At 40.8% G+C, this 23,873-nt stretch overlaps 3 protein-coding genes across 4 annotated transcripts; 2 read left to right on the top strand and 1 right to left on the bottom strand.

The window, feature by feature from the left end:
• The first annotated feature begins 2,839 nt into the window (after positions 1-2,839).
• On the top strand, positions 2,840-7,734 carry LOC124321128 (probable ATP-dependent RNA helicase DDX46). 2 transcript variants are annotated; one of them, XR_006914153.1, is made up of 19 exons: positions 2,840-3,016; positions 3,169-3,309; positions 3,390-3,570; positions 3,641-3,752; positions 3,828-4,000; positions 4,117-4,455; positions 4,520-4,679; positions 4,745-4,861; positions 4,953-5,153; positions 5,214-5,296; positions 5,355-5,552; positions 5,613-5,807; positions 5,873-6,139; positions 6,205-6,319; positions 6,386-6,651; positions 6,717-6,920; positions 6,986-7,277; positions 7,363-7,440; positions 7,666-7,734. XR_006914153.1 is itself a non-coding variant. In XM_046784033.1 (17 exons), exons 1-17 carry the CDS (start codon positions 2,997-2,999, stop codon positions 7,226-7,228), a joined length of 3,015 nt encoding a protein of 1,004 aa, XP_046639989.1. In that variant the 5' UTR covers positions 2,840-2,996; the 3' UTR covers positions 7,229-7,306. The 2 variants fall into 2 exon arrangements, 1 of the variants encoding a protein (XP_046639989.1); XM_046784033.1 differs by lacking the exons at positions 7,363-7,440; positions 7,666-7,734 and having other exon boundaries at positions 6,986-7,306.
• LOC124321129 (ran-specific GTPase-activating protein-like) lies at positions 7,719-8,971 on the top strand. The gene is made up of 5 exons (XM_046784034.1): positions 7,719-7,881; positions 7,951-8,096; positions 8,158-8,315; positions 8,387-8,515; positions 8,592-8,971. The coding sequence occupies exons 1-5, from the start codon at positions 7,861-7,863 to the stop codon at positions 8,822-8,824; spliced, it is 687 nt and encodes a 228-aa protein (XP_046639990.1). The 5' UTR covers positions 7,719-7,860; the 3' UTR covers positions 8,825-8,971.
• A 1,901-nt stretch (positions 8,972-10,872) lies between these two features.
• On the bottom strand, positions 10,873-20,037 carry LOC124326965 (pituitary homeobox 2-like). The gene is made up of 3 exons (XM_046785687.1): positions 18,384-20,037; positions 15,724-16,040; positions 10,873-12,381 (listed from the first exon to the last, which is right to left on the bottom strand). The coding sequence occupies exons 1-3, from the start codon at positions 18,964-18,966 to the stop codon at positions 11,638-11,640; spliced, it is 1,644 nt and encodes a 547-aa protein (XP_046641643.1). The 5' UTR covers positions 18,967-20,037; the 3' UTR covers positions 10,873-11,637.
• Between the last annotated feature and the right edge of the window lie 3,836 nt (positions 20,038-23,873).

Genomic DNA, 23,873 nt, shown 5'->3' with positions numbered 1-23,873 from the left:
ATTTTACTGTTTTTTGTTGTTATAGTTTTGAATTCTTCACGAAAAACTATGAGGGCCCACCAGAAATTGTAGCGTTTTTTCGGGTTTTTTACATCAGTTTTCGGGTGAACCAAGCCGTTTAAAAAACGGATTTTTCAGAAGATTTTGCCCCTTTCCACAGACGTCTTGCCCCGTTTTTTATCTAAGCTTTATTGGCAGAGATATAAGGGATTTAAAATCTGGAAAATTTTCCGCCATTTTCTAACGATTTTCGTAATCATCCCACTTCATTTTGCAAGCCATCTACCGGCCGATTTTGAAAACCCTCTGGTGTGTAGGACAAAAATCTGAATAGCCGGGAGAAGAAATTTCCCTTGCATTTTCAAAATCTAGATATTATTTATAAACATGGATATGGAAAAGACAGGACAGGACAAAGTTCATTTTGCAAAAAGCTAGCAGCAGCTAGTAGCATAGATAAAGACCACTGGTTGATGCTGTGCTATCCTTTTAGCCCTATCCCTACTGACCCCGAGTTCTTGGAGTGCTTGTAGTGCCTCTAGCGGATAAAGTACTGTACTGCACCGAGGCTACGAAGGGTTTTGCAGACGAAGATTGTTTTCCCTCTGTTTTGGTAAAATTCTTTGCCGGCATTTAAAAGTCCTAGGTAATTTTTTCATAAACATTTTTATTAAGAATTCATATTGTATTTAATTTTGACGTTTGCCAATTGAAAAAGCAGAGAAATCAATTAAATCATTGCAATTGAATAGAATTAAGCAGAGTGTAGAGATGAAAACGTACACTAGAGGGCAGGACAAGTAGTCCAAGATTGGAGAAATCGGAGGAAGGGTAGCAAGAATATTGGCGACAGTTGGCCATGTTAATTCTCTTATGGAGAGCTTCAACCAGTGGTCTTTATCTGTGCTAGTAGCCTGAGCAGAGCCCTGAGCATAGACAAAGACCCCTGGTTGATGCTGTCCATAAGAAAATTAACATGGCCAACTGTCGCCAGAATTCTTGCTACCCTTCCTCCGATTTTCCCGATTCTGTTTTGCTTGTCCTGCCCTCTAGTGTACGTTTTGTTCTCTACACTCTCTTGTTTTCTTCCAACCTTCCACCATTGTTCAACGCAGTTTGTGTGTCCCATATTAGAATTTAGCAAGAGAAATGTCGTTTATTTACGATAGAAAAAGAAGCTGTGGTGTATATTGTTTTCAATTTCGGTTTAATTGAAGATGAAAATCATAGATTTTCAACTTTTGAAGTTAACACAGAGGCTTTCATAGTGGGAAAATTGATTCCTTAACCTGGATGCTCAGCTATCTGTGGTCGGCATTTTGATGTTGATGACATTATTAAAGGGAGAGAAATAGGAGGAATTTTCTATCCATTCAAGAAATGGACCCTTAAAGACCTTGCTGTACCCAAACACTTTCTATGCAATATATTTTGCAAATATTAATTTGAAAACTGGTATGTTGCTGAAGTAACTATAGACAACTTTTACGTAGGCAAACCTGTTGATCCTCTTGCTGAATCTCTTGATTGTTCTCAAGCTAAGAAAGGTACTTTTCTGATATAATTAAAACATGAAACCCAATATAACTAATGTTATTTTACAGGTGGGCCCAAGATACATAACCCATTTGCTGATTGCAACAAAGAAAATCGTAAAGCTCTTGCTTCCAAATCTTCTAATAATGGTAAATATATTTCTAGATTTAATATCATCATATTTTTGCATACATCATTTCAAGGCATGTTGAAAAAAATTCTGAAATTGTTATCACAGGTGGGACATCTAAACAGACTCCAATATCTGATTGCAGCACTGGAAATCGGCAGCCTCTCATTTCCAAAGCTTCAAACAATGGTACTTGAAACATAAGTTTTAATTGAAAATATAAATTGACATTCTCAATTTCTGCAGGTACACTCATCAATTTAGCTAGTCCCCGTAAACACTTTGAGATGATTAATAGCATTAATCAAATGGACCAAAATGTGACTGTTATCAATAATTTGTTAAGTTCAGCTCAAGGTAAATCATTGTGGAAGTTTTAAAATATAGATTTTAATTTAATTAGTCTTATATATTTATCCAAGGTGAGGCCAGTGTGACACTTCATGACCTTGGAGTCAACAATTTACCGTTCCTCTGAGAGACTAACTTCGACTGATTCTGAAGCAACAGATGTTTGTTTTAGTCAAGAGTCCCTTTCAGGTGATCCCAAGACCCTTCAAATCGACAATTATCCAAATGAAGACTACATGAAGTCCTACTTCTATTGTTTAAACCTTTGTGGTCCTTTGTGGTCCGTTATAACATTCTATATCGTCCAAATGAACAATAAATTACGACTTCTCCTGTTTAAACCTTTGTGTCCCATTCGGAATGGGACATAAAGGACACAAAGGAATGGGCCATTCCATCACATCCCATTTTATCCAAATGAAAAAGGCTCGGCGGTTGATGAAGAGAGAAAGAAATCATAAATAAAAAAATCGACAATTTTCTTGCCTTTTTTATTAATAGCAACATTCAGTTAATAATAAAACAATAAAAAAACTGACAGAAAGCAATTGAACAAAATTACGAAAACTTTTCAATAACACTAACACTATTACGACAAAAATTACTTAAGATTTAGGACGACTTGCATAGAATTTTACCAAGACCCAAGACAGAAGGAAAACAAACAATACTCGTCTGCAACACCCTTGGTAGCCACGGTGCAGTACAGCAGTTTATCCGCTAGGGGCAGGACAAGCAAAACAGAAACTCGGGGTCAGTAGGGATAGGGCTAAAAGGATAGCACATGCGAAACCAGTCTTCTTTATCTATGCCCTGAGCTAGCAGTTGGCAATTTCAATTTGTTTGAAGTAAAATTCATTTTAAACATGGCAATGTTGCCTGTATCTGTGTATCAAAATTGACGCACTCATGTGCATTTTGTATTTAACTCATTTCATTGCAAAATTTATTAAGTATTCTGAAATTAAACGTCTTTTCGATGGCTCGTGACGGACACAAGTATAATTGTTATTTTTATTTAACTTATTAATTCATTTATTAAGTAAAATAATATGCAGATTATGATAACGATATAGATTATGTAAATTTTTTGTTTACAGTTTTTCATTGCTTAATATTATTATTTTATTTACATTTCTCATCTACGCTAGGCATAATAAACGATCCAGAAGCCGAAGCAGATCCAGTAGTCCTCGTTCTAAAAAACTTCGAGAACGAGATAGAGATGGGGAACACAGGCAAAGAGACAGGGAACGTGAAAGAGATAGAGATCGGGACAGGGAGCGTGACAAGTAATTAATTTTTCATGTTTACAAAAGATAGTCTGATCCATGTTAAGAAGTAAAAACTACCTTTTTGTAACATTTTCCAGGAGAAGAAGCAGATCAAAAGATAGAGATCATGATAAATCTAAAAGACCAACAACAACTTCAGAACGAAGAATTTCAAAATCCCCTGATAGAAAACCAACTTTAGTCGAAGAAATTAAACCTGTTTTGAAATCTGAATCAGAGCTAAAGGAAGAAGCAGCTGTTGCAGCCATGATTGCCAAAGTAAGTTGTTCTATTTTTTAATATTTTGAAAGGGTGTACATTGTTTGTTTGTCTCTTTTCTTGCATATAGGAAGAGGAGCAGAAAACTTTGGACTTGGAAATGCAGAAACGCCGAGAACGAATAGAAAAATGGCGTTTAGAACGAAAGATGCAGGAAATTGCTCAAGTTAAATCTGATCTAGGTAATAATCTAGAAATAACTTTTAAAAAAACTGACTGTCTTATATACTTCATAATATTGCCATCCTTTTAAACAGCCAATCAAAGAGCTGGGAAAAAATGGTCACTTGAAGATGATGAAGAAGAGGAAGAGGAAGATGGAAAATTGAAAACTGAATCTGCTAAAGTTGAAGCAATTGAAACGATCAACGAAGAAATAGAAGTTCAAGAAGCAGAGGAAGAAGTTGACCCTTTAGATGCTTTTATGCAGGTACTTCAGAATATCTACATGTGCCGATTTGGTTTTGCCGAATCGACATGGATTCGTACCTTACTGCTTACACTAGTATTTTTAAATCAACATCTATTTAATTTAAAAAAATTTAGGACATTCAAAGTGAAGTTCGAAAGGTTCAGAAACTTGACGTTCAAAAATCAAAAGGATCTGGCGTGATGGTAATGACCGGAGTAGCAAAGAAAGCTGCTAAAAAGAAAGGTGAGCTTGTGGAACAAAATCAGGATGCTTTGGAATATTCCTCAGAAGAAGAGTCAGAAGACTTGGCATCAGCAATGTCCGGACTGGCGAATAGCAACATAAAACAGAAAGAAAAAGTATTTAAAATTGATCACAACAAAATCAACTATTTTCCTTTCCGGAAGAACTTTTACGTGGAAGTACCCGACATAGCACGTATGACCCAAGAAGAAGTAGATGAATACCGACAGGTGTGTATGACTGATACAATTGCTAGTGCCCCAGGACGTTAAAAAAAATTTGTTTAACATATAGGAACTTGAAGGCATTAAAGTTAAAGGAAAAGGGTGTCCGAGACCTATAAAAGCATGGGCACAATGTGGTGTTAGTAAAAAGGAAATGGAAATTCTAAAAAAATTAGCATATGAAAAACCAACCCCCATTCAAACGCAGACAATCCCTGCAATCATGTCTGGTACACAACAACGAACACTTTTTTGTTGTATAAATTTTAAAAAATACTATTATTAAAATATATAGGCAGGGACATAATAGGTATTGCCAAAACTGGCAGTGGCAAAACACTGGCATTTTTGCTGCCTATGTTTAGGCATATTTTAGACCAGCCTGCATTAGAAGAGACTGATGGGCCAATCGGTACGTAGTGTTTAATATCATCGATGTATTTATTTTATTTTTTTTTTATTATTATTATTATTTTACCTTCATAAATATTCCACTGTTTTAGCTATCATAATGTCTCCTACCCGAGAATTGTGCTTACAAATCGGCAAAGAATGTAAAAGATTCACCAAGTCATTGAATTTGCGTGTGGTGACGGTCTACGGAGGAACGGGAATATCAGAGCAAATAGCTGAACTAAAACGTGGCGCTGAAATTATTGTGTGCACACCCGGAAGAATGATTGATATGTTAGCTGCCAACAACGGTAAAATTTACCTATATATTAACTATTAAAAAAGTGTCTTAATTTTAGTCTTTGAAATAGGACGTGTCACCAATTTGCGGCGTGTGACTTACATAGTTTTGGATGAAGCTGATCGCATGTTCGACATGGGTTTTGAGCCACAAGTAAGCAAGATAGTAATACTTCGTCGGGTGACTAGAAATATTTATTCCTTTTATATAGGTAATGCGAATCATTGATAACACTCGCCCTGATCGACAAACTGTTATGTTTAGTGCTACATTTCCCCGTCAAATGGAGGCCTTGGCTCGTAGAATCCTAAACAAACCTGTTGAAATCACGGTTGGAGGTCGTAGCGTTGTTTGTGCTGACGTCGAACAGCATGTTCTTGTTATGGAAGACGAACAAAAATTTTTGAAAGTTAGCTTTTTTCTTAAATTAACAATGAATTTTTGTTTATAAACTAATTTATTTTGGTAGCTTTTAGAGTTATTGGGGGTTTATCAGGAACAAGGAAGTGTTCTTGTATTTGTTGAGAAACAAGAAAGTGCTGATGACCTGCTCAAAGATTTGATGAAAGCTGGATACGATTGCATTTCCCTTCATGGTGGTATTGATCAGTACGATCGTGATTCAGCTGTAGTTGACTTCAAAAATGGAAAAATCAAATTGATGGTAATAGAAAATTTTAAAAAGATTTTGCTTGATGTTCGCCGTTTTCTATACTTTTGTTTGATCAGATTGCCACATCTGTTGCCGCTCGTGGTTTAGATGTGAAGCACCTTATTTTGGTCGTCAACTACGATTGCCCCAACCACCATGAAGACTACATTCATAGATGTGGACGCACCGGAAGAGCAGGCAATAAAGGATTTGCCTACACTTTTATTACTCCAGATCAGCAAAGGGCTGCAGGGGATATTATTAAAGCAATGGAACAATCTGAAACGCCAGTGCCAGTTGAATTACAAACTCTTTGGGACCAATACAAATCCAAGCTTGCTGCGGTAAATTTAGCATAAGATTAAAAACCCTTTCAATCAAATAATTTTTTTCTTTCTTTCTTTCTTAGGAAGGGAAAACTGTCCGCTCAGGAGGTGGTGGATTTTCTGGTAAAGGGTTCAAATTTGATGAATCTGAAGCTATGGCTGTGTCAGAAAAGAAAAAATTCCAGAAAGCCGCTTTGGGTATATTAAGAGTTGGTTTTGGTGTGCATTTCGGCTGAGTATATTAATTTTTTTATTATTATTCAGGTCTGCAAGATTCAGATGAAGAAGATATAGAAAATGATTTGGATGAACAAATCGAAACTTTAATGGCTGCAAAACGTATTGTGCGTGAAGTTCAAGCTTCAACACTGGTGTCTGGGGGTGGCGGTTCTGTTGCCGCGAGCATTCCAAGCAAAACGGCTACCGACAAGCTGGAATTGGCCAAACGGTTAGCTTCAAGGATTAATCTTGCCAAGCAATCGACTGGTCACGTTCCAGCCATTCCCGAAACATCCATAGGAGCAATTTCGGTAAATATGCAAAATATTTCAATATGAATTCGGATTTCAAAACTCAATCTTGTTTTTTCAATCAGGCTAGAAATGTTGCAGAGCAGTTGGCAGCAAAACTCAATACACGACTCAATTATGCACCTGTTGAAAGTGAAGAACCTATGGAAGGATCAGTAGAAGAAGGCGGAGAAAATACTCCATCTAGCTCAGACGTCATTCAGAAGTTCGAGGAAGAGTTAGAAATTAACGACTTCCCACAACCTGTTCGCTGGAAAATCACATCTAGGGTTAGCTTACGAATACGGTTAATGACTGTAGCGTTTTTTTTATATATCATCTTTTATTTTTTCAGGAGGCTTTGGCCCAGGTAAGCGAATTTTCAGAAGCTGGCGTTTTTGTCCGAGGAACATATTGCGCACCGGGAAAGAAGATCGCTGACGAAGAGAGAAAATTATATTTAGCCATCGAGAGCACGAGTGAAATGGCAGTTTCAAAAGCACGAAAAGAAATTGTCCGTATTCTAAAGGAAGAAATGCTTCGATTGGCCAGTTCTACCTCCTATCAAGGTTCTAAAACTGGTAGATACAAAGTTTGAATCTTCTTGGTAGTACCGTACCGTCTTTTCCATCGTCTCAGAAAATGCAGTGAGTCAATACAAGATTTTACCATGGTGTTCCACTGTCGATATTTTTATATTTTTTTTGTTTTGTCGGTTTTGTTCTGTTTTAGGGTTAGGGATTGGGGGTTGGAGATGATTTATTTACATCATAAAAAAAAAAAAAAAATTGCACTGGATGTTATGATTGGGTAATATTTTTATTTCATAAAAACAAACTTCATATTAACATGTAAAAAATATAAAATTTTAACCCTTTTCGCCTGACTTAAAATTTAAAAATACTATAACCATGGCCTATGCTATAACCACTACTGTAACTGCATCTGGACTCTGGTCTCTGGTGACTCTGGTCTCTGGTGACTCTGGAGAGAAGATGATTTTTTTTTTCAAATATACAATTGGTACAACTGCAGATCTACTTGACATTCGCCCTAGCGCCTTTAAAAGAAAAGAAAGAGAATAAAAACTGAAGGGGCTCAACAGAAAAAACTGGTTTAAGTTCAGTATTTCTTCGAAACTCTAACGTCGCTATCGACACCTCGATCATTGCTTAAAATAGAATTGTAAAGAGGATTTTTGAATTCACTGCATTCCCCTCTTTATTTTACATGAAAATGACTGATACATCTGTAAGTAAATAATAATGAATTAACAATGTATGACTGCACAATATGTTTAGATTTGTCTTTTTTACTCAGGTAGAAATCCAAAACAATAAAGACCACAAAGATGATGTTGAAAATGAAGAGCATGAGGAACATGATCCATATTTTGAACCAATTATTCATCTTCCAGAAGTGCACATATATTCCATGGAAGAAGATGAAGAGGATCTAGTGAAACTGTATGATGGTTTATTTGTTGAATTTATATTTTGCATGTAACCTAAGTTAATTTATTTCCAGACGTGCCAAGCTATACAGGTATGATACCTCAGAAGTTCCTCATCAGTGGAAAGAACGAGGCACAGGGGAAATCAAGATTTTGTGTCATCTGAAACAGAATACTGCAAGAGTTTTAATGAGGAGAGATAGAACATGGAAAATTTGTGCTAATCATTACAGTAATGACTTATGATGTTTAACCACAATTTACATTTTCATACTTAATTCCAAAATGTTATCCTATTCCTAGTTTCTCCTGTGATGGAATTAAAACCCAATTGTGACAGTGATCGGGCATGGATCTGGAGTGTTCCTGCTGATTTTGCAGATGAGACTCCCAAACCTGAGCTTCTTGCTGTTCGGTTTGCAAATGCAGAAAGTAAGTATTCTGTAAGAGTTCAAACTGTTTCATTTCAAATAAAAATTTTAATTTTGATTTTATTAAAAATCCCTAGATGCAAAATTATTCAAGGATGCATTTGAAGAAGCTCAAAGAATTTTAGAGCAGAATCGAAACTTGCCGGATGAGGAAGGGACGAGTGATGAAAGTGACGAAGCTAATGAAGAAAGTGACAAAGACGATGAAGAGGAAAATGAGAAAAAACATTCTGAATCAAAAGATGAAAGTGAAGTTATCGATAAACTATGTGAACTACAAGTAGTCGATGCGTGCGGGAAAACGGGCTAAGCCATATACTGACAAGTATCTTCTAGTCGTGGAAGATACCTACCTTTATTAAACGTTTGTCTCCAAAGTCATTCCCAATAAGACGTTTTATGCTCGATGCATCATTCAGAAAAAAACTCTCAGAAATACACTTCAAATTAAAAGCTTTTTTTTTTATTGTATTATAACTTATAAAGTAGTTATTACATTGTGCTGTTTTTCCTAGAAGTAATATAACTGAATCACTAATTCACTACAAAAGTGATACCTGCATATTACAAGCTTTATGTTTCAAATAATCAAATTTTAGTTTTGGAAGGAAATTGTATAAATCAATTGCGTTATCTCATCTATGCAAAATCCAGAAAATAGTTATTTGTTTCGAAAATCTTAATAGTGTTTCAAAAGTGGTAAGGGCAGCAGAAGGTTTTGTTAAAACGCGGCTTCCACGTGAGCTTGTGACTTAAACCAAGTCTTTATTCAGTTTGATCCTTTCTTCAGCGTACAATATTAATATGCGGAAACTATGTATTACGTGCGTGGTAAATATAATTTTTAGGCTCTATTTTCTCATGCCTATTGGATGCTTCTGGAATACAAGAAGGGATATACAGTCACTTTTCTATATAAAGATTATAACGGAAAAAAATTCAACAGATCAGTTGGGTTAAAATATAAAATTGAAGTTCAATCTGTACTTATTTAAATACTCGCTCGAGTCACTCACGGTATTAAAATTTTATAAAAGCTGTGCAAAATTTCAAATACTACTAGCTGGATTGGATGGTTAATAAGATACTTAGATTGCTTCGACGCGATGTTATCATCCGACGCTGAAAATTGATTGCGTGTGGAATTCAGAGCCATAAGCCCATAACTAATTCTTTAGATTTCATCTCTTCTATATAGTCAATCTTGAATTTTTCAACAAGACACTAACACGTTTTAATTAGGCAATGATCAAAATCTGATTATCTGCCAACCTGCGTAGATAATCTGATTGAACTTAGAGTTAAAACATAAGCGTTGCTTTCACTAGTGAGTCCCGTTACCAGTCCATTATAAGCCGAATCAGCAGCTTAATAAAGTGGAACAGTCAACACACGGTGAAGGGGGATGCTGTTTTGGCCGCCGCCATTGAGTCAATTGTGAATTGTGATTTTCCTCATATTACGACTGGTATGGGGCTCGAGGGCGTGTGTCGAACCACGGTCATCGAGGGTGGGAATGGAGCACTAGCCGCATCGGAGATGAGAGGGTGGCAAAAGAATAATATTGTGTCTGTATAACCCGAAAAAAAAAATCAAATAAATAAATAAAAATAATACTCGGTGGAAAAAGTATACGGCAGAATATAAATATATAGGGGAGAAGGTTACACAGCCTCAAATCAGCATACATTATATAAAGGGGGGCGCGTGCGGATGTATGTCTGATCCCTTTTGATCACACGAGGGAGAAAACACATTCGAGCTCGCTCTCTCTTTCTTCTCTGTGGCGAGATGGCCTACGTATGTGTGCAGCATATAGCCCGGAGCAAAGGGGGCTGGGGTAGGGTGGTGGTGTGCTGCTGCGGGGCGCGGGATTATGTCAATATAAAAGCTGTCACCTTTGATTCCCGGCGCACTTCATCACTGCAAACATCTAATATAGAAAGCTGCACGCGCTTTGGCCTTGTGTGTACGGCAGCAGCGTTTGCCAGATCTATCCCGCAGAGAGTCGAGAGAGAAAAATCATACGGGAATCAAAGTTTCATTAAATCAGGAAAATGTAGACGTCGGGTGACGTCCAGGGCGGGCTGCCGTCAGATCTTCTTTCGCTCAGCTCCTGTCAGCCTGTATACAGCGCAGCGGAATAAAGGCTTCGGCTGCGCTGGTTTCTTTGACGTTTTCAATTTAGGACTATATTTATTGCTTCGACTGGAACTTTTGGCTGTGTATATATAATATTCGATGGACGCGGAGCATACTTCACACAGTTTTCGCCATTGATCATCTATAACTAATATATATACTACGTGTGCGATATGCTAATGAAATCAGACAAAACAGTGCCGACGTGTGCCTTTGTATAGATTGGTTTCCGAATGGATTTTATTATTTTTCGTCATTCAAATACGATGAAATAATGGACAGTTATATTTTTTTGTGTTATTTTTTTGTTTTTTCTTTTCTTGCATTTGCGCAGCATTGTAGGACTGCATATATCATAAAACGATCGAAGAGGTCGATATGATTAGACATGCGATAGTTGTTATTATTATTATTATTATTATTATTATTTGTTTTTGTTTGCTTTTTTCTGATTTTCGTTTTATAAGGAGAAAAAATGAAATCAGGTCGAAGGGAAAACTATTACAAAACGAAACGATTGACAAGACAAGTCAGTCAAAATACAGCCATAATGGTTATGCTTCTAAAAAAAACGTATTGTAAATGTATAGACACTCAATTGCACGGGAATTGTTTTTTTTTTAGTTGCACGATGAAATACGCTTCATTCAGAAAATTCACAACGCATTTGCATGGCAGATTTTTTCTACATACAGAAAACAATATCAAACGCAGGTGCCAGGAGGAGGGAGGGGGGGGAGAGAGGGTGTAGACGAGGAGAGCTACGTGTATGTACAGCCTTTATAGTTGATTGGATATGACCGTTACAGAAACTTCGATTCTCTATTATATGACTAATAAAGAAAGAAGTATATAGGTTTAATCCATTAAAAATGACCGAGTCAAATTTAGAAAATTCAAAAATCCTTATTCATTTTTTTTCCCCCTCCACAAACAATCGCGAATTTTACCGACTGGATTATGTTGAATAAGAATTTGGATTTAGACAGGTGAGCGGTCAGCGCCTGCGTATTGGCAGGCCGTCATGGCGGCATTCGAACGTGGACTGCCCGGCTGGCCGTAGCCGGAGAGCAGGCCGGAAGAGCCGTTGCTGCTCCCGCTCCCGCTGCTGCTCGTGCTGCTGCTCGAGCTGCTGTTGCTGCTCGTTTTGGCAACGCTGTTGCTGTTGTTGGACTTGTTGCTGTTGAAGCGCAAGGCCGCCGAGCTGGCCGACGTCGGGGCGGCGGTCGACGGAGTCACCGACGGGGGAGGCGGCGGCGGAGGTCCGCACTGGTCCCGGTAGGATGCGTAGTGGTTGGACGGGCTGCTGTAGTGCTGCATGCAAGGTCCAGCTGCCTGACTAGCCATTCCCAAAGAGTTGGACATGGTGGCCATCGTCGACATTCCGATGGCGCTGCTGTTGACCATTTGACTGACGGGAGCCACCGGATTGAATCCGGCCGCGCTCAGCGGCGACATGTTCACCGAGTTGAGCCCCCACGGGAAATTTTTGGCCGTGCCGGCCAAGGGACTCGGCACTTTGCCGGCCCAGCTGTTGTAGGTCGGCGGAGCGTAGCCGGCGGCGTAGAGAGCCGCTTCGTCCGCTGCGGCCGATCCGAACGGCTGCATCAGGCCGTTGAATTGCGGAGTGAACGACGACTTGAAGTCGGCAGCGGCGGCTGCGGCCGCGTTCATGGCGTTGCGCTCCCGTTTCCTCCATTTAGCTCGGCGATTTTTGAACCAAACCTGTAAGAAATGATACACAACAGGACGTTTAGAATGATAGTATTCAAATTTGATTGATATTTTCGGCAAAAATTCTTGAGGCCTACGATAAAGAGCAGCGCTACATTTCATTTGCTGCTGACGTTTGACGTCAGCGCAGTTTAAAAATAGAGAGCCGGGTCAATTGTGTTGATCGCCACACGGCGATGATTGTGCTATACACATGTAATGTAAGTCAAAGTGTATATAACGTTCTTGATAATCTTGATAGAGATGTAAAGAAAAGCGTGAGCAGTCCTTTCTGTTGGGCTGATTTGACGATCGCAATCAGTAAATAACAAGAGGATTTACTTGTCCGTCTTGTTTTCTCTTGAGTCTGTCAGCGAGTGTTGGGGAATGCTCTTTGATGAGGCGCCGACGGCCGGCGCGGTATATAAATCATGTGCTGGGAACTTGAGCGCGCACAGCAGCGTCACTTTTTTGTGTGCGAGTTGGCACCAACAAGCGGCCGGAGAGGCCCGGCGTGCGCGTTTTGTCAGCAAACAGATAAGATTAGAATAAGGGCCCACTATCAATGATTCCATGGTCAACACGGCTCTAAAACATACACGTACACACACAACACGACACGGACAGCAACGGCAGGAGCTCATGTTAGTGACGACATTTACCCTGTAGGAAGGATAGAGTGTCAATACATACTGTACGACAGGAAGACAAAAAAGAAATAACAGAATATCGGACGACGAATGCGCACTTTGTATCACTTGGCCGATTACAAACCCAAAAAGAAAATAACTCCGTGTTGACTGGTCGTTCGTCGGGGCTTTATAGGCGGAACTTTATCATTTCATCACCTTTGTTTTCTATTACTATATGATTTATGAATGATGGCGTCAATTGCACAATTGCACCATCTCAGTCGCCACCACAGTTGAATAGGTGCAAGGCTAATCTATTTCAACAGGAGAGAGAGAGGGGGGGGGGCAGAACTTCAAACAACGAGTTGTGTGCTGTATCACTTTGTATGTAAGATATATAATAGGATGTATATAGGATGTAGGCAAAAACCATGTAGGCCATAGCCCAGTTATAGGCCTATGCCATATTTTATCATAACGGAGAGTCATTTTTATCGAACGTGATTATACCTGCGAGTTATTGTCAATTGAAGAGATCATTCATTTTTTTTTTTAATTATCTAATAATTTGAATAAATGAAATGGGGAGCAGAAATGTTTAGAGTTGTACTAGGCTGGGCTCCGGTCTTATCAGTTACAACTGTGTTTTGACAGATAGACGAGAGTTTTAGGCTCTTGCCACCAAGTTAAGTGGACATGGACTACATGCGTGGGTTGACAAAATAACTGCTGTGCGTTGGCATCCGCTCTAAGTGGGCCACCACCAGAAGTTGCCCAGCACAAAAGTAAAACGCTGTTCTAAATAAAAATACTGCACGCCTCTGCTAAGCCTTATAACCCCTAATGTTGACACGCATCTAATAATAAGCTAAATATTACCTCATCGTGATTAGTTGGAACAAAAGTCAACGTAATCTACAGCTCTATTAGCTCTGACTATGTCCAACAATGGAAGGGAATCTTGTAGCTTAATATGGTATTAAAACAATTGCATATTGGAGAAAATATGTGACGTCCCGCTTTCTTTATTACACGATCTTAGTCTTCAAGAGATTTAGTTTATTTTTAAAGCTTAACAACTCCTACAAGAACCCACATGAGCTTTATAATCGCTCATTTGTAAATAGACGGAATAAGAAAACCTGAAATTATTTATTCGCAGATGCGCCGTGGAAGTTGTACAAATTCTGGTCTACATGTCAGAGTGCCAACAAGAATTCCCCGAGCATCTTTCCGTCTCGTTAAACTAATCACAACAAATCAAACGAGATGGAAAATAGGTTGGGGTGGGGGGGGGGGGGGGCCGAATATAAGAGCAGATTGATCTAGTTTCACGCCGCACAATCTCATCACCATAACAGTCTGTTTCGACTAACCAACCCAACCACCCACATCAATGACTTGTGATCTTGTTTTTCCAAGTCACTAACCATCTGTAAATCTGTATTTATTTATATATATATATATAATAGAAGTCTAACATACTTGGGCTGGGAGGGGGGAGAGATTCGAATAGGGTGTTCCGAGGAAGGGAGGATTCGAATATATATCTACGTGCTGTGATTGCAACCGACACAATATAGTCAGGAGCATTATATCCCCCCCCCCACACCCTCTGCGTATATTCTTCTTTTCTTATGTGTGTGTACAGTCTAGCTGGCGGTATAGACACAGCGAACAAAAGGCAGCGTCAAAGTGGCAGAGCTCTTACTGGTTCCTCTCTGACGACACTCTGGGGACCTCTGCATGTATGAAAATACGAGCCTATATTTACGGTGTTGCTGCTGTGTGTTCAACAGCCCCGAGAGGAGAGAGAGACGAGAGAGCAGAGACCGCAATTTGCGCAGCATTACGTTTTTATTACACAGCAGCAGCACTGTCCCATTCAAACTCATATTTATAGTTTTTCATTTACATTGGTAATCGCCAAAAGTCTATTGAACTTGTAGACTTTTTTCCCAACCTCGCGGACCCGGTGACATCACATTCGACTTGTATAAAATCCGACCAAAATCTATACACAGTCGCCGCCTATTATGTTGTTATGTTGGCGTTCTAAATAGTTTTTAAAAATCAGTCGATAAGCGCGTCATCAGTCATTACCCACTCGACGTTCATAACGAATGAAGAATGCTACAGTTAATCCAACAGTTAGCCGAACAGACAGTCTGAGCCCCCCAAACACACACACACACAACTTGGTCAATAAGAAAAGTCGCTTTGTGTATCTAGTTGACTCTCTTCTACTACTATATAGGAGTGACGAAGGAGGGCAGCAGGGGATAGAGTTCGGTAGCCCAACATGTTTCCGATGTTCGGTGTAACCTAAATCTCCTTATTTTTCTCTCGCCTCTTGTTTTCTTCCCTTTTTTTACTTTCTCTCTTTTGTTATCTTTAGGCTGTAGAGCTCAAAGGAAACGAACCGCCCTTTACTTTTGACAACATTCGGGGGGGACAGAGAATGAAGCTGTCAATCGCCAGTTTGTCACCTCTTTTCCGGACGGGGGTCAACTATAGGCTACAGTACAGATGCGCATATATAAGCTCATCAGAAACATTCAATTCATATTTTTTCTTTATACGCGATCAAAACGAAAAATTTAAATTGAAACTCAATTCTTAAATGTCTGAGTACTACCGTATTTTCTTTAAAGAGTAAAATACGCTTGGGCATTATTGTTATGTAACGTATTTTTTTTTTGAGAATATTTGATTTTCTTACCCTAACTCTGGGTTCGGTCAGGTTTGTCCACATGGCAATCTCTTCGCGGGTGCTCATGTCCGGATAGCGATTGCGAGTAAAAGTGGCCTCCAGCTCTTGCAGTTGCTGCGAGGTGAAGTGAGTCCTCTGGCGTCTTTGGCGTTTGCTCGTCTTGCGCCCATCCTTGTCCGTCTCCTCGGCTCCCGAGGCCACCGCCGTCTGCTCGTTGGAATCGGCCACCAAATGTGAGGGCTGCTGCTGCTGTTGCGACTGCTGCTGTTGATGATGGTGGTGGTGCTGGTGCTGCAGTCCCGCTGATCCGCCGCTCTTATCCACCTCTGTCGAAAGCAAACACAATCCATCAATGTTACATCGACGATGAAAGAATAAAGGGGGGAAACGCGTGTCAACTAGCAATCAAGATACTCGACATTGTATAGTCCAATAGGCTAAAGAAGAACACCCCGAAGGGGTTGTTGCTATATACTGCCAGGCTGCTATATACGTATAAGATCAACTCTTTGACAGTCTATAGCAGGAAATAGATCCCAAAAGTTGTCTATAGACTGTCACCAATCTATTTAGTCATTCTCCCCCTTTGCTGACCACTGACCAGCTGCTATCGAATCGGTTTGACAAACATCTCCTCGGGTTGAGTGCACGAAGGGTCAAATTTTTATTTGACCATCTAAAAAAGCACGTCTACACGGGCGGAAAAGGTGAGTTCCAGCAAATGAGAAAATGAATAGTTGGCGTGTGCGCACACAAGCAACTGGCCGTGTTCGAAACCCAATAAAGTTGCCAAAGTATAGCAGCCTCTCACTTTTATATCAGAGTTGGACCATTCAAAACTCATTAAGTGGTAGTACAACAACTACAGCTACTATACATCTTCAACAACAGTTTTATGGCTGCATATAGCCCGTCTTATAACCCCCCATATTTCTTTTTTTGCTTGACAAAGAGACGACAGAGGAACCAATTTAATTCTAGAATATACCTGGCAAAAATAAATTAGCCGAGACACGCGACACTCGATACTCTGACAGACAAAAATGAAATAAGTCGATACGTACACGTTAAAAAAATTCTTATTTCCGATCGCTAATCGACAATGCGGGTTCTCTGATTCCAGGAAGGGGGAAAACAAATATTCCCTGTAACGGAAGAACCTTACTGAGAATCGCTTAAGTATTTCGTCAATTTATTTCCTTCTCCTGAAAACCGGCGAAAGAAAAGGACGAGGGAGGTGTTGTATCATGATCTTTTTGTCTCTATACTATACTGAACTGTTGTGCTGGCCCTCATTCCCGGCTGGTGTGAGAAAACCATTAGCGGTTCCTATTACGTCTTTGACTTGACGACTGCTGCTGCTACTGCCGCCGCTGCTGCTGGGAATATAAGAGATGCCGGCCTTTGTTGGGCGCATTTGTCAAATTGTCAACCGGGGGCGAACAGCTGAACACCGGCGACCGCCTCTTGGACGCGAGCGGCGACAGGACAGAAAAGAAAGGGAAATACCCGGGGAGAGTTACGTTGCTTCTGCTGCTATACTATATAACACACAAGTCTGTAACTGCTCAGTGTAATCCTCTTCAACGTTGGGAAGAACACGCGCGAACACATGTCACACTGGGCTATACCCACTTCAAGCTATACTATATTGACTCGCCATTACATTGCTTGTCTTTTTCTCTATGAGATTTCACGCCGGAAAAAAAAGGGACTTTGGCAAACGGCTGCTGGTTTTTCAATCAACGAAACGTTTAGCAAAAATTTATTTCCAAGGTTCTAAAAGAGAAATAAATTTAACAACGCAGTTGTGCTGTATGGATGATGAATGTGGCTTCCGTTGTCACCAGCAATAACTGTTTCGAAAACATTAGATTAAGGAAGTTCTTAACGGCCCAGTCCATTCTAGAACTTTGTGGTTTTTATTGCAGTCCAAAATTAGGATACCATTTGGGGGGGAAAGAATAAACCCTTGAAATCTAGCCTAGCTGAACTGACTTGTTCTCTTTCATTTAAAGTTCAAGTTCTTAACTGGTGTACGATGCCTTTTTTTTTTTGAAATAAAATTCATTTATCTCAATACCGCAGAGTTTTACAACAAGTCACCGTCGGGTCAGGCCTTCCCAATATATTGAAATCTTGACTATATACTCGCTCAGCTTGTCTCCAATCAACTGTGGCCTAGACTTTAGCTTCAAACCTGGCGAGCTTGCCGACGGCCATATTCATGATCCTTTCAGTTTGACCTGCGCGCCTAATGATGTAGGATTTTTGCTCTATACCTTTCATCAGAGCACTAAATTGAAATCGATAGGCCCTATACATACCGGCCTGATGGCTATAAGACCCACACATTAGTTCATTAGTATCGCGGAGTGACAAATTGATATTTCTCTATCAGCAATTTTTGGTAGCTAACATATTTTTCAGTTAGAAATGAATATACGTATCCGGCCATAAATTTTTTCGATTGTTGATTAAGCTATTCGATTTTCTTGGTCAAATTAATACAAGTAGAGATTTAATCAATTTTTAAAAAATATTTCGCTAACAAACATGGTCTTCCAAAAATTAATGTAAAATAATTCAATTAAATTTGCCAATCATTACGAAACGATTTTTACTTAAAAACGAGAGTCAAATTTCGGTTATTGGATGAGAACACATACCACGTTTGATTTTGTCGATTGACGATCCGGAGGCTGCGGTAGGCGCGGGACCTCCTAGCGATCCGCTTTGAATGGGCCTCCGGGAGTGATTGGCGGCGGCCGCTGCGGCCGCTGCGGTCACCATCAGATGCTGGGGATGATGATGGTGGTGGTGTCCGGATCCGGCCGAGAGGAACGGCGACGACGAGGTGGACGTCATGAAGGACGGGACTTCGCCGCCGTTCATAGCGGCCGACAGATGACGGGCGGCGGCCGAGTGATGGTGCGGAGGATTCAGGACATGGTGCTGGTTGAGATCCAGCGACGACTCGGCGCCCTGGTGAACGCCCGCACCCGTCAGGTGGTGATGATGGAGCTGGTGATGGTGGTGCTGGATGCTCTGCAGGTGATGGTGATGGCTCAGCTGGTGGTGGTGGTGATGGGCCGGCGCGTGTTGAGCGTACGAGACCGGGATGGACCGGTGATGATCCACCGATCCGCCACCTCCGACTCCGGCCACCAAATCTTGGAGGCACAACGACGGGTCGGACGTCAAGTTGCCGCCACCTCCGCCGCCGTTTGAAGAATTATTTGCCAGTTCCATCACGACGCAGTCGCTTTTCCAACAAAACAAAAAGGAAAAACAAAAAAGAAGAAGAAGAAGAAGGAAACAGTTGCACTTAGAGCCGCCACAAGGATCTAAAACTCTTCTTCTTCTTGTTGTGTAGGGGGTGGGGGATTGGTGTGAAAGATTGTTTTGTTTTTTTTGTTTCTCGTCGACTTTATTGTTCTCTCTCTTTCCTCCTTTAGTTCGGTGTGCTGTGCTGTGTGTGTGGTCGGTCGGGATTCAAGAGTAGTGATGTAGAAGCACGCAGCAGCAATTCAATGCCGATCAAGAAGGACTTTAGAAATAAGACCCTCGAAAAGCTTTTCGGTGGATCTTTGGGTCGGAATCTCGGGTTCAACTCACCCACAAAGCCCCCCTCACGGCCGGAATTAAGCGGGATTGCGCCTTGACGGTCAGGCAGCATCCAAAGAGTGTAGCAAGTATAGAACTGGAGCAGCAGTCAACAGTAGCTACTCTTGTACAGGCAAACGGCGCGGGCAAGACGCGAGGAGAGAGAGAGTCGACCGGCGATGGGAGTTTGTGGGCCTCTGCCGGATGAAACGGCTGGCGGAGAGGGAGGAGCTTGTTGCGTCGTCGTCGAAATGACTCGCACAACTCAAAGAAGAAGAAGAAGAAGAACAAGCAGCAGAGATCGACCGCCCTTGCTCCGGCGCCACACGATACCTTTTCAACTCAACGTTGACGTAAACCTCCAAGAAAAATCGAATAATGTCAAATTCGGACCGGAAGTCGGAATCAAGACCCAAAAAATCAGCTTGGATATTTGGCGAGAGTGTGTCAATTTCTAGCCACAGGGTCCCACTGCAAAAATGAAGGGCCGTAAGACCTGCGTGAGCGTGAGCCAGAGAGAGAGAGAGTCTGTATAGCGGCCTATAGAAAGAGACACACACACATACACACACGCATATACACACACACACGCGGGGCAAGCCAAACCAAGCACATGCACACACACACACCAGTGATGAGGCGAAGCTGTGCTTCGAATGCGACGGATTAGAGGCGAGCTCACTCTCTAATCTGACTGGGCTCTGGCTGCGATTTAGAAGCGAGACGCAGCTAATATATCATGCCCACCTTCTCCGGCTGGGCTGGCTGGCTATACCCCCACCCGCCGCATATGCATACACTCGCAGACATTTACTGCACACACACACACACACACCCCAGTTGCCGGGAATAGACGAAGTTTTGGGGGTGGTGGTGGTGCTGGTGGGCAGAGCCATGGCCCATATCGACTCCGGCGTAGAAATAAGCGCAAAGGATCTAAGCCACTCCCGACTTTCGGCTCCGCCCATTGCTCACAGCCTCTGGTATGGGACTGATGCAACCCCCCGTCGCCATCCGTGTGAACTGTTCGACTCTGGTCGCCTCCCCGACGCTCCCGCTCACTCGACCGGTCGACCAATCGCTGCCGGAGCAGAGGCCATTGAGTGGGCGGAGACTGTGTAGACGGTTTTCATTCTGTAATCCCCTAGAGCTTTTCTTATAGCCCTGTGGATTTGACTGCTTCTTCTTCTTCTTCTTCTTCTTTCTGCTGCTGCGCGCTATATTCTTTTAGATATATATATCATCAGAGTTACAACGCCTTGCTCCTGCTGGTCCCTCTCTCTCTTTCTCTCTGTTATTCATGGCCTTAGCAGCACGCGACAGAGAACGGAAAGCGGGATCTAGTGGGATTTAGAACCAGACATTCGCCGACGATCTTTTCCTGCCTCCCCTCATCGTCTTTCACATACACACACATCGCACACATATATATATATACTGCTACTATAGGCCCTATACATATATGTGTGTGTCTGTCGGATGGGCTTCTCTTTCGTCCCACTGCCCTCAGCAGCACATACACTCGACTGCTTTTCTCTATAAGTGTATAGTTCTTCCTCCGTCTCTTTATTCTTCAGTTATTATTTACTGAACGCTGTTACGTATTATATAGCCGCGTTGAGGCGTGTCATACTTCTCGATTCGAGCAAAGCACCAGCCGTCTTGGATAAAAAAAAAAACAACTGAAAGTTTCAAGATGCTCCGCCGCATATACCTTTAGCAGTTAACTATAAAGCTGGGCGAAAATCAATAGTTATACAGCTCAAGGAAGTGTGTCGCAGGGTAGCGCTGCAGTTAAATATCGAAGACAAAATATTTATAGCGAACTTCTCGCACGGGCTCATAGTTTCAGCTTTTCGGTTTTATATTTATGGGCAGTTTGATGAAGCGAAAGATGCGCATCCAAATTGCTAATATGCTGTTTGGCGGATTTGTTAGCTGTACTGGCGTTCCATCAGAGTCACGGGTAGATGGCCAATTTGAGTTGTTTTAAATGAAATAAATTCCTTTTTTTTTAAACCAGCTAGAGAATCCGGTTTTCATTTAGATGTTGAACAGTTTGTTATAACCTTCTACGACATCCCCGGAAATCCCCACGTATTAATTCTTTTGATTTTGGCATATCGAAAGTATTACTCTCTAGCGTAAGCTTGCTATATATGTGTGTACATTTATGAAATATTTTTAGCCTTACACACACGATATGAATGCATTTTTAAGGGTTTTTTTTATAGCGAGTCAAAACGAGCAATATTCAAACAACCCTCATTTCGTCGACGTTCTTTTGAGGAAAAATCCAAACGAACCCAGCAGCCAATGTGAAGTTCTAGTAAAGGAAGTTCAGTCATTTCTTTATCCTCCCAAAGATTTAGTAGGACGCTGCTCCCGAATTTGCAAATGAAAAACGTGGGAGAACTTGAGCAAGGGAAAACTAAAACAAATCATCTAACAGAATTGCGTGATTTTTGAAAATAGGTCTAAAATTGTGGTATTTATCAACATCATTTTTGTAGACGTGCCCTGCGGCATGGGACTTTTTAAATGATATTTCTTCGATTATTGTTTAACACCAAGCAAGAGAAAATCTAGTCTAAAGCTCAACAAATCGACAACAATTTGTCTAGTCTCTATTTTTAATGTTGCACCACCAATTCAGTATAATTAGTATAAGCGTAAACATAATATCCATAGCTAGGCCTACATAATATATTAGATTGGAAGATTGCACCGATTGCAAAACGAATTTTTCTTATATTCATTCTAATTAGTAAACTGAAGTGACTATTTAACCCCCTGTAATGAATAAGATATGATTAGGTCTAAAAATCTGGATATTAAATTTAAGAAATCCCGTAAATGTATTAACCGAGCGCGTATGAAAATGCGAAGTAATAGACATCTGCAATCCGGGATGGGATGAAATCCGACAGTTATGAGCGATTGAGCGCCAAGAATTTTCGATTTTCAATATTTCAATAAGGCGGCGAGCTCTTCCAATTTTTATGATGACAGCATCTAAATTGTTCTCTAAATTATGGCTACGGTATGTAAAAGTTGATATAATGCATCTATAGGCTTATTTAAGGGTCTAAATAACCGAGTAAATAACGAAAACCATCCAGAGGGTTCGACCTTCCGTCCATTATAATTCAAGTGCTTCGTTTTCTTCCACAAACTACTGGCCTACAGCTTATCCACACGATTGTTCTTAAAAAAAAAAGCAAAGAAAAATTGGAATTGAGAAAATTTTAGACATTTTTTAATTACTGGCGAAGTAGAAGCTGTACAAAATTATTTTTTTTTTTTCTACGTATGCAGTGAATAAATGAGATGAAAATAAAGGCGTCAATGAGATCTGACACCAAATCTAACCTAATTTGACTACTGGAAAAGAAATATGCCATGGATGAATAATGAATGGCGTTACACTTGTATTGAAGCGGCATGAAAGAGACAATAAACTCGTTCGTTGTCCCAGAGAAACTGGCAGATGCTGCGACTGAATTCTGCGTCCGCGATGATAAATGAAAATCTTGGTTGAGTGACACAATGTCTGCAGTCGTATAAGGATACAGCGATGACAGCAAAGCTTTTTGATTGAATAGCGGAAAGAAAATGGGATGATATCGACGTAGAGAAAGGGCCATCGTTCCTCGGAGCGCATGCTGGGACGTTCCCAACATCACCGTCTACACCCTCGTTCGTGTGCTGTACATTGTCGGAGACCGGCCTAGGAAATAGGGGGTGTTATGTAGAGGTCCGCCTTTGACATGTCATTACGCAATGTTTTCTGTGTCGCAACTGTCAGCAACTGTCAGGGTTAATCAGCTGTGCAGGTGAAATGCAACCGATTACATTTGAATGATTTAACGTGCTGCGCATGAATATATCTTTTTTTCCCTGCGGAGGCTGTATGTCCGTCAGTTCAACGCTATGCTGCCCCCAAAACTCTATAGCTGTGACTGCGCGTTATCAGTCAGTAGCGCCGAAGAATGGCGGATGATGGGAGGAGGGTGGAAGGGGGGAGAGAGAGCCAAGAGGGGCGGGAGAGAGCGTGTACTGCGTGTATCCGAGTGGAAAATGGCCGACACTTGCTACGTTCCCAAAGCGACCCACAGTAGCAACGGCAGCAGCTAAAAAAAAAAAAAAATGATAGAGGGGTGTCTTACAACAGTAGCCGATCATTTTTCTTATACAATATATCCGAATATTTTCATTTTCATTTTTTTTTCATTTCAGGTTTTGCCAGAAGACATCATTCGTCAACGTCCACTAATTGAGCTCTATTCACGACTAGTCTATTTTATTTTCCCAGTCTGTTTTGCAATGTTGGCCTGAGGTATAATAATAAGGAAAATTATATCCCGCAGTTATACGGCTATGATTATTTGTGTACGTCTACTTTAGACTTTACTCGATTTTTATTGAAGAAAAATTAAAAAGATAACGAATTTCTTTATCAGCTATAAAGACACGTAAGGGGTTGATATATATCACACTTTCAGATTCCTCCAAATGGCCAAGTTTTGTTTAAATAACTCAATGTACTATAA

Source organism: Daphnia pulicaria, chromosome 1 (assembly GCF_021234035.1).
Source record: "Daphnia pulicaria isolate SC F1-1A chromosome 1, SC_F0-13Bv2, whole genome shotgun sequence".
NCBI classification, from domain to species: Eukaryota; Metazoa; Arthropoda; class Branchiopoda; order Diplostraca; family Daphniidae; genus Daphnia; species Daphnia pulicaria.
The sequence above is the reverse complement of the archived record's forward strand: the minus strand, read 5'-3'. Positions and strand labels throughout refer to the sequence as shown.